The 15,791-nt window shown below is 48.9% G+C and overlaps 1 protein-coding gene across 1 annotated transcript in view; it reads right to left on the bottom strand.

Annotated features, from left to right (window-relative positions):
• Positions 1-988: 988 nt before the first annotated feature.
• Positions 989-15,791, bottom strand: part of itih5 (inter-alpha-trypsin inhibitor heavy chain 5) — a 29,157-nt gene continuing 14,354 nt past the window's right edge. Inside the window, exons 8-13 of the mRNA XM_055653444.1 lie at positions 10,685-10,856; positions 8,648-9,508; positions 7,620-7,673; positions 6,419-6,535; positions 5,392-5,769; positions 989-2,080 (exon numbers count right to left, since the gene is read on the bottom strand). Coding sequence (XP_055509419.1) covers positions 1,770-2,080; positions 5,392-5,769; positions 6,419-6,535; positions 7,620-7,673; positions 8,648-9,508; positions 10,685-10,856 — 1,893 coding nt within the window. The 3' untranslated portion in view covers positions 989-1,769. The remainder of the gene's footprint in view (positions 2,081-5,391; positions 5,770-6,418; positions 6,536-7,619; positions 7,674-8,647; positions 9,509-10,684; positions 10,857-15,791) is intronic.

Raw genomic sequence — 15,791 nt, 5'->3', positions numbered from 1 at the left:
CTCTCATCGGGCAAGAGGTACGGAAGTGTGAAAACGCACGCACACCTCCAGATTCAGGGACAGTTTCTTCCCGGCTGTTATCAGGCAACTGAACCATCCTACCACAACTAAAGAGCGGTCCTGAACTCCCAACCACCTCATTGGAGACCTTCGGATATCCGTAAATAGGACTTTACTGGACTTTATCCTGCAATAAACTTTATTCCATTCACCATGTTCAAGAAAGAACTGCAGATGCTGGAAAAATCGAAGGTAGACAGAAATGCTGGAGAAACTCAGCGGGTGAGGCAGCATCTATGGAGCGAAGGAATAGGTGACGTTTCGGGTCGAGAGTCTGAAGAGGGTCTCGACCCGAAACATCACCTATTCCTTCGCTCCATAGATGCTGCCTGACCCGCTGAGTTTTTCCAGCATTTGTGTCTCCCTTCCATTCATCATGTATCTGTACACAGTGGACGGCTCGATTGTAATCATGTATTGTCTTTCCGCTGACTGGTTAGCACGCAACAAAAAGCTTTTCCCTGTATCTCAGTACAAGTGACATTAAACTAAACTGAACTATATTAAACTAATCTAAACCTATGTGCTCTGTTATTAAAGACAAGATGCAAGTTCTTGTGGCACAGTTTGTACAAATACATCTTGAAGGTTTGGTGGACGTTGATGTCTCTCTGCATACTAACACAAAGTAATAACTGTGATTTCCGTTGGACATCACGTAAGCAAGAGACAGAACACGAAATAATCCAATTTATCGTCTAACGGACAATGATCTAATTTATCATGTGTTTAAGAAGGAACTGCAGATGCTGGAAAATCGAAGGTAGACAAAAATGCTGGAGAAACTCAGCGGGTGCAGCAGCATCTATGGAGCGAAGGAAATAGGCAACGTTTCGGGACGAAACCCTTCGGGTTTTCGACCCGAAACGTTACCTATTTCCTTTGTGTTTCGTCCCGAAACGTTGCCTATTTCCTTCGCTCCATAGATGCTGCTGCACCCGCTGAGTTTCTCCAGCACTTTTGTCTACCTCAGAGTTTAGTTTAGATTATTGTCACGTGTGCCGAGGTACAGTGATGTTATGTGTGCTAACCAGTCAGCTGAAAGGATATGCATGATTACATTTGAGCCGTCCACAGTGTACAGATACAGGATAAAGGGAATAACGTTTAGTGCAAGGTCAAGTCCGATTAAAGATAGTCCGAGGGTCCCCAATGAGGTAGATAGTAGCTCAGGACCGCTCCCTAGTTGGTGAGAGAAAAAAGGAGGAGGAGGAGCCCGAGGGCTGAGGGAGAGATAGGAAGGGGAGGAGACGGCAAGGGCCAACAAAATTGGGAGAATTCAATGTTCATGCCCCCAGGATGCAGGCTCCCCCAAATTTATCAACTGCACAAAATCTATCCTAGAAGTTTAGGAAATTATCATTGAGGGTAGATCTTGCCCAGTCTAAGTGCAGTGTGTAAACCTTATCACACGCCATGCTCTCATTACAAAAGGGAAGCCGGTTTCTTGGCGGAGACCGCACTGCAAATTCCTTTAATGGGGCCAACAGCAGAGAAAAGCAGTCTGCTCGCTTGGGAATGGGATAAATATTCTGGACCTTAACAAAAACTTGGCTGGAGGCTGAGATTTAAAGGAAATGTCAGAACATCTTTTGCAGTAACCAAGGAAACGGAGCACCGTGCTTTGAGATTTGTGTGAAAAGCCAACTAAATATCACACGCCCAGAGCGAGTGTGGTGACTTAACGCGCCCATCCAGGCACGCTTAAGCTAGAGTTGGTTGGCGTTGGACGTGGTTGTGTCAAAGAGATGCGAGGCGAGGTAGTCTTTGTACGACCCGTCGATCAAGCGGGCAGCGTTGTTCTTAGCGAACCAACAGTTCACCTGGTGCATCCCGTTGTAAATCCAGCGCTGCTTCCACACCACGGGTACCAGTCGATCCTTGATGCCGAGCGAGGCTGTCGTCCCTGCGATCCCCTCACCCCCGTCAGCACCGGCTGCGGCACGATCTCGCTGGCCAGCGGAGCCGGATGCGTTTGCGAGCAGCTCGACGATTCGGACGCGGCTGTGTAGGAATTGGCCTGCGGGAAGAACGGTGACAAAATAGAATGAGGAACAGGTGTTGAAACGATCGGTGGTGGCCACCGCTGTCTTCCTCGCTGCCGTGTGCCGGGGCAACAGGGCGTAGGCTGCGGATGGCAACAGGATCAACTAACTCATCGGGAAGATGAGTTGGAGTTGGATTCTTGGTTCTTGGTTTCTTGGTCCACCAAAATATTCCAAATGGAATTTAAACTGTGGAGGTGGTGAAGGGAGGACTTAAGCCAGAAAGGGTTATTGGGAAGAAAGAGCTACTTTAAATTTAGTTGCATCTGGTTGGGTAACTATAGTTGGGTGGAGATTATTCCACGCTTTAATTGTGCGGGGGAAGAACGAATTGCTGTACACATCTGTCTTGGTGGCTGGGATCACAAATTGGATCGAATTCACAGGAGGTTGGTCTTGGAGGGGAGGATGCTCCTCAAATAGCGGAGCATTCCTGGACAATACAGCTCACACCCCCTCCCTGACACACTGGTCAACCTGAGGAGCACCTTCAGCAACAGACTGGTTCCACCAAGATGCAGCACAGAACGCCACAGGAGATCCTTCTTCCCTGTGGCTATCAAACTGTACAACCCCTCCCCCTTCTGTCGTGGGGTAGACTGAGACTGACTCCCCTCCCCCCTCCCCAAACTTTCACCCCGCTCCCCCAATCCTTTCCACCCGTCACTTTAATTTCATGTTTCATGTGTTCAAGAAGATTGAGGGGGGATCTTGTAGAAGCGTACAAAATTCTTAAGGGGTTGGACAGGCTAGATGCAGGAAGATTGTTCCCGATGTTGGGGAAGTCCAGGACAAGGGGTCACAGTTTAAGGATAAGGGGGAAATCTGTTAGGACCGAGATGAGGAAAACAGTTTTCACACAGAGAGTGGTGAATCTGTGGAATTCTCTGCCACAGAAGGTAGTTGAGGCCACAGTTCATTGGCTATATTTAAGAGGGAGTTAGATGTGGCCCTTGTGGCTAAAGGGATCAGGGAGTATGGAGAGAAGGCAGGTACAGGATACTGAGTTGGATGGTCAGCCATGATCATATTGAATGGCGGTGCAGGCTCGAAGGGCCGAATGGCCTACTCCTGCACCAATTTTCTATGTTTCTTGTGTTTTATGAATGTTGGCAGATCAATTTCCCTCCTGGGATAAATAAAGTTCTATCATATCATGTCGTATCGAAACGATGGCAGGAATTGCAGCGTCTTTCATGACCCCAGGACATTCTAAAGGATTTTACTGTCAATTCGAGATACAGTGTTGATACAGGCCCTTCGGCCCACTGAGTCTGCGCAGACCAGCGATCACGTACACTAGCACCATCCTACACACACACAGGGAAAATTTACAGAAGCCAATTAACCTACAAACCCGCACGTATTTGGAGTGTGGGAGGAAACCGGAGCACCCGGAGAAAACCCACGCAGGTCACGGGGAGAACGTACAAACTCCGTACAGACATAGAAACATAGAAAATAGGTGCAGGAGTAGGCCATTCGGCCCTTCGAGCCTGCACCGCCATTCAATATGATCATGGCTGATCATCCAACTCAGTATCCTGTACCTGCCTTCTCACCATACCCCCTGATCCCTTTAGCCACAAGGGCCACATCTAACTCCCTATTAAATATAGCCAATGAACTGTGGCCTCAACTACCTTCTGTGGCAGAGAATTCCACAGATTCACCACTCTCTGTGTGGAAAAAAAAAAGTCTCATCTCAGTCCTAACAGACTTCCCCCTTATCCTTAAACTGTGACCCCTTGTTCTGGACTGTACCCGTAGTCAGGATTGAACCCGGATCCCTGGCGCTGTGAGGCAGCAACTCTACCGCTGCACCACCGTGCCGCCTAATGGTTTATATTTTTCAAAGACTTTGAACAATTTGTTCTCGCCTTTCATTTTACCAACACATTAACACAATCCTACACACACTAGGCTCTGATGGACCGACCCAGCAACCTGAAAGGGAACAGCTCGCTGTGATGCCCAGGGGGTGTTGAGCAAGGCTCACTCTGTTATTTGCTGACACAGGTTATTTTCTCCAGGGGCCCGTTTATCTCGGCATTCTTAATCCCGTGTGGTAGCAAGCGGCAGGGTTGCAGAATAAAAATGGGCCTGTGATTTACTTCACACCCAACACCATTAGTTCAGAAAGCCGTGACAGACAACACTAGGGGTGGGATAATTCCACAAGCAGTAAGGTCCGGACAAACTGCAATTTCCTTCCATCAGATCCTAAGGTCACAAGTGATAGGAGCGGAATTAGGCCATTCTGCCCATCAAGTCTACTCCACCATTCAACCATGGCTGAGCTATCTCTCCCTCTCAATCCCCAGTCTCTGTTGTCTTCTCCCCATAACCTCTGACATTCGAGAATCAACATCAGGGCAGCCACGGTGGCACAGCAGTAGAGTTGCTGCCTCACAGTGCCGGAGACACGGGTTCGATTCCGACTACGGGCGCTGTCTACACGGAGTTTGTACGTTCTCCCCGTGACCTGCGTGGGTTTTCTACGAGATCTCCGTTTTCCTCCAACACTCCAAAGACTTTGTGTAGGTTTGTAACTTAACTGGCTTGGTATAAATGTAAATTGACCCTAGTGTGTGTAGGGTTGTGTTGGGATAGCAAGTGGGTGCGGACTCAGTGGGCTGAAGTGCCTGTGTCCGCGCTGTTTCTCGAAAACGAAGAAGAAAAATCTCTGACAATGGAGGTGGCCCGGTACTGAAGGGTCAGTGGGGGATGGGAAGGGGAGTTAAAGTGTTTGCCTACCAGGACATCGTGTTGGCCCAGTTTAGTTTAGTTTCTTACTTACAAAATTCTTAAGGGGTTGGACAGGCTAGATGCAGGAAGATTGTTCCCGGTGTTGGGGAAGTCCAGAACAAGGGGTCACAGCTTAAGGATAAGGGGGAAATCCTTTAAAACCGAGATGAGAAGAACTTTTTTCACACAGAGAGTGGTGAATCTGTGGAACTCTCTGCCACAGAGGGTAGTTGAGGCCACAGTTCATTGGCTATATTTAAGAGGGAGTTAGATGTGGCCCTTGCGGCTAAAGGGATCAGGGGGTATGGAGAGAAGGCAGGTACAGGATACTGAGTTGGATGATCAGCCTTGATCATATTGAATGGCGGTGCAGGCTCGAAGGGCCGAAGGGCCTACTCCTGCACCTATTTTCTATGTTTCTATGTTTATTGTCACGTGTACCGAGGTACAGTGAAAAGCTTTTGTTGCGTGCTAACCAGTCAGCGGAAAGACAATACACGATTACAATCGGATTTGTTTTTTTTGATAGGGTACTTACCCAACAGACCATGGGCGCTGGAGGACAGCCCTTGGCTGTTGAGGATGTAGAACCCGAGGTGATCCCTCTGAAAGGGAGCAGGGTTCTTGTACTGATGGAGGAGGAAGACAAAGGAGATGTGATCTTGTATGGTCACGGTGACCTGGGACTTGGCGGAGATGGCCACCAGCAGGCCGTCACTCTCCACCTCGATGCTCCTGTCGCACGAGAGGACAAACCTGTCCCGGCCATCCAGGATCACCCTGTGGGCAGTGATCTCGATGTAGGACCGGGACGGTTTGCTGACAATTATGGTGATGGCGCTGAAGTAGGTGCGTTGTTTCTTGTGGCCACCAGGTGGGGCCGGAGCTCCGGTCAGTTGTCCATTCACAGTCACACCTGATAAGACAATAGACAATAGGTGCAGGAGTAGAGGCCATTCGGCCCTTCGAGCCAGTACTACCATTCACTGTGATCATGGCTGATCATCCCCAATCAGTACCCCGTTCCTGCCTTCTCCCCATATCCCCTGACTCCGCTATCTTTAAGAGCCCTAGCTCTCCCTTGAAAGTATCCAGAGAACCTGCCTCCACCGCCCTCTGAGGCAGAGAATTCCACAGACTCACCACTCTCTGTGAGAAAAAGTGTTTCCTCGTCTCCGTTCTAAATGCCTTACCCCTTATTCTTAAACTGTGTGGCCCCTGGTTCTGGACTCCCCCAACATCGGGAACATGTTTCCCTGCCTCTAGCGTGTCCAAGCACTTGACAATCTTATATGTTACAATGAGATACCCTCTCATCCTTCTAAACTCCAGAGTATACAAGCCCAGCCGCTCCATTCTCTTAGCATATGACAGTCCCACCATCCCTGGAATTAACCTTGTAAACCTACGCTGCACTCCCTCAATAGCAAGAATGTCCTTGCACAAATTAGGGGACCAAAACTGCACACAATACTCCAGGTGTGGTCTCACTAGGGCCCTGTGTCTATGCGTCTAACATCCCAATAATTAATCGAGCGTTGGAGATTTCTCCTGTTGCCACTCACCTGAGTTCTTGTGGTCAGACACCAGTCTAAGTACATCCCCCGGCTGACCATCGATGTTAAAACACACGGACAACTTGCTCAAGGGGAAGTCAGCGATAAAATGCGGGTCACCATCAGCTGAAGGACAACAGACATTTCATTACGTGGGGCTGGGGTTACGAGGCAAATGCCCATTAACAAGGAAAAGAAAAAAAAAATCCAACACAGTCTTTCCATTGATTAGAAACATAGAAACATAGAAAGTAGGTTCAGGAGGAGGCCATTCAGCCCTTCGAGCCAGCACCGCCATTCATTGTGATCATGGCTAATCGTCCCCAATCAATAACCCATGCCTGCCTTCTCCCCATATCCCTTGACTCCACCAGCCCCTAGAGCCCCACCTGGTGGCCACAAGAAACTGGGGGAGAGGGGGTGCTCGAGTCGAACTATTGTGAATAATTGTGTAGGAAGGAACTGCAGATGCTGGAGTAACTCAGCGGGACAGGCAGCGTCTCTGGAGAGACGGAATGGGTCATGTTTCGGGTTGAGGCCCTTCTTCACTGAGAGAGTCAGTGGAGAGGGAGACATAGAGATATGGACACGAGAGATCAAATGATAATGCAGCCTACACCCCAGCGGTATGAACAGTGACTTCTCTAACTTCAAGTAACCCTTCTCTCAGTTCCTTCCCCACCCTAGTTCTCCGACTAGTCTTACTGTCCTCCTGATTAAATATTACTTATTGTATGCCTCGTTGTCACCTTCTCCTTAGTCAACGATGAACCGTTCTACATTTCCTGATCATCGTCCCCTTTAATAACTCGTTTTCAAACCTAACCTTTCATATCTCGATGTCTCCTTCTCCCCTGATTGAAGAAGGGTCTCGACCCAAAACATCACCAATCCATGTTCTCCACAGATGCTGCCTGACCCGCTGAGTTACTCCAGCATTCTGTGAAACGTCACCTATCCATGTTCTCCACAGATGCTGCCTGACCCACTGAGTTACTCCAGCACTCTGTGAAACGTCACCTATCCACGTTCTCCACAGATGCTGCCTGACCCGCTGAGTTACTCCAGCACTCTGTGTCTGTCTTTGATAATTGCCGCCCTGATCCAAAGTATAGGCCCCGACACTGTAATTCCCACTGCCTTCAAATGATGGCACAAAATTACAAGCTGAAGGGTTTTTGACGCAAATCTTCAAAGCTCGATCTGTTACCTGATGTTTTTGAAACCACCACTGTCTTCTTGTTCTTGCTGAAGGAACTGCGGCCTGGAGAAAGAGGCTTCAGTGTTAAACCAGTTGTTGAATTTAGTTCTGCACAAATAACAACTGTTAGACTTTTTAGACTCGGAGAGAGAGGGGGGTGGTGGGGTCGTTGGAGAGGGGGAGGAAGGGGGGCAATTGGAGAGAGAGAGGGGAGGACTGTCATTTATGTACCGGCCAACAGAGAGGGCCCGGCGGTGGGCGGTCACGGACGGGTCCATGGTGGGCGGTGGAGTTTGGCGGGGGACACGTGGTCAGGATCAAAGAGGGACCCGGGGTAGGGTGGGGGGGGGTGTGTTGTTGGGTGGGGGGATGGGATGGTGGTGGAGGTTGGGGTGTGGGGAGGGGGGGATGGGGTAGGGAGTGGGAGGGGTGGGTGGGGGGTGCGCTGGGTTGGGGGGATTGTGGGGGGGTGGGGTAGTAGTGGTGAGGTTGGGGTGTGGAGGGGTGGGGTGGGTCGGGATGGTGGGGGTGGTGGTGGGGTGGGGTTGGGGTGTGTGGGGTGGGGTGGGGGGATAAGGTGGGGTGGGGGTGTGGTGGGGCGGGGGTGGGTCGGGATGGTGGGGTGTGGTGGGGGTGTGGGGGTGGTGGGGTTGGGGTGTGTGGGGTGGGGGGGTAGGGTAGCAGTGGATGTGGGGTGGGGGTGTGTGGGGGTTGGGGTGTGGGGTGGTGAGGGGTGTGGGGTGGTAGTAGGGTTAGGGTGTGGGGGGTGTGGAGTTGGAGGGGTGGGCCAAGGGAACAAAGAGGGTCCATTGGGAACTATAATAACCCTGTCAGTGCCCTTTAGGTGGTGACTCTCTGCATACCGTTACTCACTAAAACACACTTGATTCTAGACTGTACATCGGTACATTTGACGATAATAAACCTACAGATGTGCCCCCAATTGCCGCACTAATCCTCCTCACCTCGTTTACACAGCGACAGTAAACGAGGTGAGGAGGATTAGTGCCCCCAATTGCCGCACTAATCCTCCTCACCTCGTTTACTGTCGCTGTGTAAACTTTGCATTCGCTGGTCTTGCGCGGCAAGATCGGCCGCTTCCTTCTCCCTGCCAGCGCCGGTGCCGGCGCCCTGCTCCGTCCCCGCCACCCTGATGGAAGTGAGGGGGGTGAGGAAGTTGTACTCCAGCGAGAGGTTCCTGGCTTTGCCCGACAGAGTGTCCTTGTCACTGTTGCTGTCGCTCTGTATGCGGGACCGCAGCAGTTCCTTGATGGTGAGGAAGCTCCAAGCTCTCTGGATCAAGTCTGGGTGGCCGCGCTTGTTCTGGGCCTTGCTGGGACTGCCGCTAATGGCCACGTCGGCCTCCAACGTGAGCTGCTTGTCGCTGCCGCTGGCCGTGACCGCCACGTGCAGGTTGCTGCTGCTGCTGCTGTTGTTGTCCGCACCTTTGGCCAGCTTGCCCGCTACCACCAGCTCGGAGCCGTTGAAGTAGTTGGGGAAGGACCTCCGCGTCACGTACTCCACCGCATCTTCCGAGTAGTCCACCCGGATGTCCGAGAGCAGCGGGGTCCCGATCTCGTCGAAGAAGCCTTTCAGCTGGGCCCCGGCGTCTGAATCTTCCCTGATACGCCGCATGGCCCCGCAGTTATCCAGAGCCATGCGCTCCAGGAGCCGGTAGTCCACATCCCTTCCGATCCCCAGCGTGAAGAGGCAGAACCGCTTCTCGATGGCCTTCCTCGTGTTGCTCAAGATCTGGCGAGGCTGGACCACTGAGATGGTTGGCCGGCCGTCCGTCACGAAGATGATCAAAGAAACTCTTCGAAGAGTTTTATCCTGCCGGCCAATGTAGCCCTTCAGCAACTCTGAGCCCGTCTCAATCGCGTCGTTTATATTGGTACCTGGGAGAGGAGGCAGAATGTGAACGTCTCACCTTGGTTGGTCCAACATCATCAGACAATAGACAATAGACAATAGACAACAGATGCAGCAGTAGGCCATTCGGCCTTTCGAGCCAGCACCGCCATTCAATGTGATCATGGCTGATCATCCACAATCAGTACCCCGCTCCTGCCTTCTCCCCATATCCCCTGTATCCGCTATCTTTAAAATCCCCATCTAGCTCGCTCGTGAAAGTATCCAGAGAAACGGCCTCCACCACCCTCTGAGGCAGCGAATTTCACAGACTCACAACTGTCTGTGTGAAGAAGTGTTTCCTCACACAGATCTTCAGTTTCCTCCCACACTCCAAAGACGTACAGGTTTGTAGGTTAATTGGCTTGGTGTAAATGCGAAAATTGTCCCGTAGTGTGTGTAGGGTAACGTTAGGCTAGATGCAGGAAGGTTGTTCCCGATGTTGGGGAAGTCCAGAACAAGGGGTCACAGTTTAAGGATAAGGGGGAAATCTTTTAGGACCGAGATGAGAAAAACATTTTTCACACAGAGAGTGGTGAATCTCTGGAATTCTCTGCCACAGAAGGTAGTTGAGGCCAGTTCATTGGCTATATTTAAGGGGGAGTTAGATGCGGCCCTTGTGGCTAAAGGGATCAGGGGGTATGGAGAGAAGGCAGGTACAGGATACTGAGTTGGATAATCAGCCATGATCATATTGAATGGCGGTGCAGGCTCGAAGGGCCGAATGCACCTATTTTCTATGTTTCTAAGTCTGTATGGAGTTTGTACGTTCTCCCCATGACCTGCGTGGGTTTTCTCCGGGTGCTCCGGTTTCCTCCCACACTCCAAATACTTGCGGGTTTGTAGGTTAATTGGCTTCTGTAAATTGTCCCGTGTGTGTGTGTAGGATGGTGCTAGTGTACGTGATCGCTGGTCCGCGCAGACTCAGTGGGCCAAAGGGCCTGTTTCCATGTTGTATCTCTAAACCAAACTAAACTAAACTAGTGTACAGGTGATGGCCTACTCCTATTGTCTATGTTTCTATGTTTCTATGTTAGTGTGCGGGGATCGCTGGTCGGTGCGGACTGGGTGGGCCGAAGGGCCGTATCTCTAAGCTAAAATAAAACAAAACTGAGATGAGAGTTTGCAAAGAGTTTGCAAAGGTCAAATGGATCCACATTTACCTCCCGAAGGTGACATGAGGTAGATGTACTTCCTGGCATCTTGGAGGGTGTCTCGGGTCACTGGCACCAGGCCACCATGTTTCCACGTCTTGACACGGCCGGAGAAGTTGATAATGTTGAAGTGGTCAATAGGCCGAAGGTCATTGAGGATGGTGAAGAGGGCATCTTTAGTCTGTAAACATAGAGGATACTCAGAGCAAAAACCCTTCACATGAAGCCAATAAACCTTGAATGAGTTACTCGAGCACTTTGCGTCTATTAATATTATTATTAATTTAGTTTAGTTTAGTTTAGAGATACATCGGACTATTAAACACCAGAACAAATACGCTCTGAACTGCAACACACTATCATTCCCCCGAGCCATCAGAATCTTGAATTGCATATAATGTGCCGCTACCATTATCTATTTTATCTTTTTATCTTTTGTTATTTTATGTTGCGCAGTGAGCCATATGCAATGAAATTTCGTTCAGACTTGCATTTGTTGGTGTATTTTTGAATGACAATAAAGTCTTTCATCGATTGAATGATTATTATTGCACTATATTTGTTATTTATTGAGATTGAGTATGTGTGCATGTGATCCTTTTTTTTCTTCTCCCATCATGTGCTATGTCTATGCTGTTGTGCTGCAGCAAGCAAGAATTTCATTCATTCTCTGCCTCAGAGGGCAGTGGAGGCTGGTTCTCTGGATGCTTTCAAGAGAGAGCTAGATTGGGCTCTTAAAGATAGCGTAGTCAGGGGATGTGGGGAGAAGGCAGAAACGGGGTACTGATTGGGGACGATCAGCCATGGTCACGTTGAATGGCAGTGCTGGCTGGAAGGGCTGAATGGCCTACTCCTGCACCTATTGTCTATTGTCTACTGTCTATGGGGAGAAGGCAGGACAATGGGGTTGAGAGGGAGAGATAGATCAACCATGATTGAATGACGGAGTAGACCTGATGGGCCGAATAGCCTAATTCTGCTCCCTTCACTTCTGACCTTATGAACTTATGAACTGATGAACTGCTCGGATATTCCAGGACCTGCCCTCAGCTGCCGAGGACCTGAAAACTTGAGTTCCATGCATTCCATCAACCTCTTTGCATTCTTCTAATTCTTGGTAAGAATGCTTACAACCTAACTCTGACCCTGAGCCTTGGTTATCTCACCTGTGGCCTTTGTGTGCAGGTGGCCGGTAAAATTTGTGTTATTAGCAAGCCTCTTACAGAGAGCATAGAACAAATATATCATCTGCGGAGTTGGTGTGGGCAAGTTGGGCTGAAGGGCCTGTTTCCACGCTGTATCACTCTATGACTATCATCTCTAAACCAAGTACAAAATAAAAAAGGGAGACACACTCAGGTCGGCACAGCGGCATCCTTAATTTCACGTTTCATGTCTCTTGTTGTGGTTTATGACTATTGGCAGACCAATTTTCCTCCTGGGATAAATAAAATTCTATCGTATCGTATTGCAAGCAAGAATTTCATTGTCCTATCTGGGACAGATGGCAATAAACTCTCTTGACTTGCCTTGACTTGTATCATTAGAGTTGCTGCCTCATAGACCCGGGTTCGAACCCGACTACGGCTGCTGTCTGTACGGAGTTTGTACGTTCTCCCCGTGACCTGCGTGGGTTTGCCCCGGGTGCTCCGGTTTCCTCCCACGCTCCATAGACGTACAGGTTTGTAGGTCAATTGGCTTCGGTAAAATTGTAAATTGTCAATAGTGTGGGGTGGGGAGATTGCAACCTTCACGCGGTCCGCCCTGTTTCGACGAATGCAATCAACCTTGCGTGCACAATCAAATAAGATCAAATAGAACAAGTTGTCCTACAACTTCAAGCTGTGCACGCCATATGCAAGAAGAAGAGTCAATAGTGTGTAGGATAATGTTAATGTGCGGGGATAGCAGGTTGGCGCGGGCTTGGTGGGCCGAAGGGCCTGTTTCCATGCTGCATCTCTAAACTAAACTAACCCAAACTAAACTAAATTAAACAGCAAAGCACAGAGAGACGGGCCAGAACATGATGCCAAGACAAACTCGTATCTGCCAGCACGCGATCCATATCCCTCCATTCCCTGCATATCCATGTGCTGATCTAAAAGCCTCTTCAAACCCACTATCGTATCTCCTCCACCACCACTCCTGGCAGCACGCTCCAGGCCCCCCGCAACATCTTCTGTAAATAAAACTTGTCTCCTTTAATCTTTGCCCCTCTCACCTTAAAGCTCTGCCCTCTAGTCTTTGACCTTTCCATCCTGGGAGAAAGGTTCTGGCTGTCTACCATGTCTCGGCCCCTCATCATTTTACATCCGACAGAAATATAGGACTCTCCACAACCTCCAGCGATCAAGAGAAATCACTCCATGACTGTCCAACCTCTCCCTGTACCTAATAACCTTCTGATCCGCCATGATCAACCACATGATCAGGACGCAAAAAGTGACGAAAATTCAGGTCACGATAAGGTCCGAATGGCCCTACTCCTGCACATATTGGCTATTGATCCTGGCATCATCCTGGTTAACCCCCTCTGCACCCTTTCCAAAGCCTCCACATCCTGTATCTGTATACTGTGGTTGACTAGATTGTAATCATATAATCATGAATGAATGAATAAGTTTATTGGCCAAGTATTCACATACAAGGAATTTGCCTTGGTGCTCCACCCGCAAGTGACAACATGACATACTGTAACAGTTAGGATTGACGCATAAAACATTAAACATTAATAATAAAACATTATTGATTAAACATGTGAATTAAATAAAATACCAGAGCAAAAAGAGGCTACAGATTTTTGGTTATTTAGTAGAGCTACTACTCGTGGATAAATAGTTGTTTTTGTGTCTGGCTGTGACAGCTTTGACAGTCCGGAGTCGCCTTCCAAAGGGAAGTGATTCAAAGAGTTTGTGGCCAGGGTGAGAGGGGTCAGAGATGATCTTGCCCGCTCGCTTCCTGGCCCTTGCAGTGTACAGTTCGTCAATGGAGGGAAGGTTGCAGCCAACAGTCCGGAATCGCTTTCCAGAGGGAAGTGATACTTGTAAGCTTGCATCAATAGTCTTTCCGGTGAGTGGCTAGTGTGCAACAAAGTACCTCAGTACACGTGACAATAAACTAGACTGAACTGAACTGGGAACTTTAAGGCATTGCACATTGCAGATGGCTTTTTACTTATTTCCATTATTTTTATTCTTTTACATCTGAATGAATGAATCTCTTTATTGTCATTGCACATGGTACAACGAAATTTAAAAGTCAATCCCACGGTGCGATTCACAAGAGCAATTTTAAATATATAAGAAAAGGTAAAAATATATACATATAAAAAAAAATTACAGATAAATAACTATAGCAGCTGAGGTAGAGCCATTCAGTTGAATGTGAGTGTTATTTCTTATTTTGCATTGTTAAGTTCACGTATGGCTATGGGGTAGAAGCTGTCTGTTTGTGCGAGCTTTGAAAGACCTGTACCGTCTGCCAGAGGGCAGCAGGTGGAACAGGTTGTGTCCAGGGTGGGAAACATAGAAACATAGAAACATAGAAATTAGGTGCAGGAGTAGGCCATTCGGCCCTTCGAGCCTGCACCGCCATTCAATATGATCATGGTTGATCATCCAACTCAGTATCCCGTACCTGCCTTCTCTCCATGCCCCCTGATCCCCTTAGCCAGAAGGGCCACATCTAACTCCCTCTTAAATATAGCCAATGAACTGGTCTCAACTACCCTCTGTGGCAGAGAGTTCCAGGGATTCACCACTCTCTGTGTGAAAAAAGTTCTTCTCATCTCGGTTTTAAAGGATTTCCCCCTTATCCTTAAGCTGTGACCCCTTGTCCTGGACTTCCCCAATATCGGGAACAATCTTCCTGCATCTAGCCTGTCCAACCCCTTAAGAATTTTGTAAGTTTCTATAAGATCCCCTCTCAATCTCCTAAATTCTAGAGAGTATAAACCAAGTCTATCCAGTCTTTCTTCATAAGACAGTCCTGACATCCCAGGAATCAGTCTGGTGAACCTTCTCTACACTCCCTCTATGGCAATAATGTCCTTCCTCAGATTTGGAGACCAAAACTGTACGCAATACTCCAGGTGTGGTCTCACCAAGACCCTGTACAACTGCAGTAGAACCTCCCTGCTCCTATACTCAAATCCTTTTGCAATGTAAGCTAACATACCATTCGCTTTCTTTACTGCCTGCTGCACCTGCATGCCTACCTTCAATGACTGGTGTACCATGACACCCAAGTCTCGCTGCAAGGGTCCTTCAGGATGTTGGCTGCCCTGCCAAGGCAGCGAGAGGTGAAGATGTCCTTCAGGGAGGGCAGTGGGAAGCCAGTGATTTTTTGTGCGGTGTTGATGACCCTTTGAAGGGCTCTCCTGTCCGCTGCAGAGCAGCTGGCACACCATGTGGTTATACAGTACGCCAGCACACTCTCGATGGAGCAGCGGTAGAAGGACATCTGTGTTATTCAATGTGTTATTCTTACAGTACAAGGCCATAAATCTAATTCACAGATGCTGGTATCTCCCATTCGATGTTTTTAAAAGCAGTTTCAGCTTGAGTTGTTAAAAATCTGCAGAGAACTTCACAGATCACGCGAATAATCCGGGTATTTCCAGCAAAGAATGATTTACGGGAAAATTAAAATAAAGCTCCATCTAAGACAGTGACCATTCTAATCGCACAGCTGACTCTGTGACTGGATGAGTTCCTGAAACATGAATCATAGTTCAGATCGACACAGAGAGCTGGAGTAACTCAGCGGGTCAGGCAGCATCTGTGGAGAACATGGATAGGTGACGTTTCACAGAGTGCTGGAGTAACTCAGCGGGTGCAGCAACATCTATGGAGCTAAGGAAATAGGCAACGTTTCGGGTCGAAACCCTTTCGGGTTTCGGCCCGAAACGTTGCCTATATCCAGAAGGGTTTCGGCCCGAAACGTTGCCTATTTCCTTCGCTCCATAGATGCTGCTGCACCATAACTCAGCGGGCCAGGCAGCATCTGTGGAGAACATGGATAGGTGACGTTTCACAGAGTGCTGGAGTAACTCAGCGGGTCAGGCAGCATCTGTGGAGAACATGGATAGGTGACATTTCACAGAGTGCTGGAGTAA

Source organism: Leucoraja erinacea, chromosome 22 (assembly GCF_028641065.1).
Source record: "Leucoraja erinacea ecotype New England chromosome 22, Leri_hhj_1, whole genome shotgun sequence".
Classification (NCBI taxonomy): domain Eukaryota; kingdom Metazoa; phylum Chordata; class Chondrichthyes; order Rajiformes; family Rajidae; genus Leucoraja; species Leucoraja erinaceus.
The sequence above is the reverse complement of the archived record's forward strand: the minus strand, read 5'-3'. Positions and strand labels throughout refer to the sequence as shown.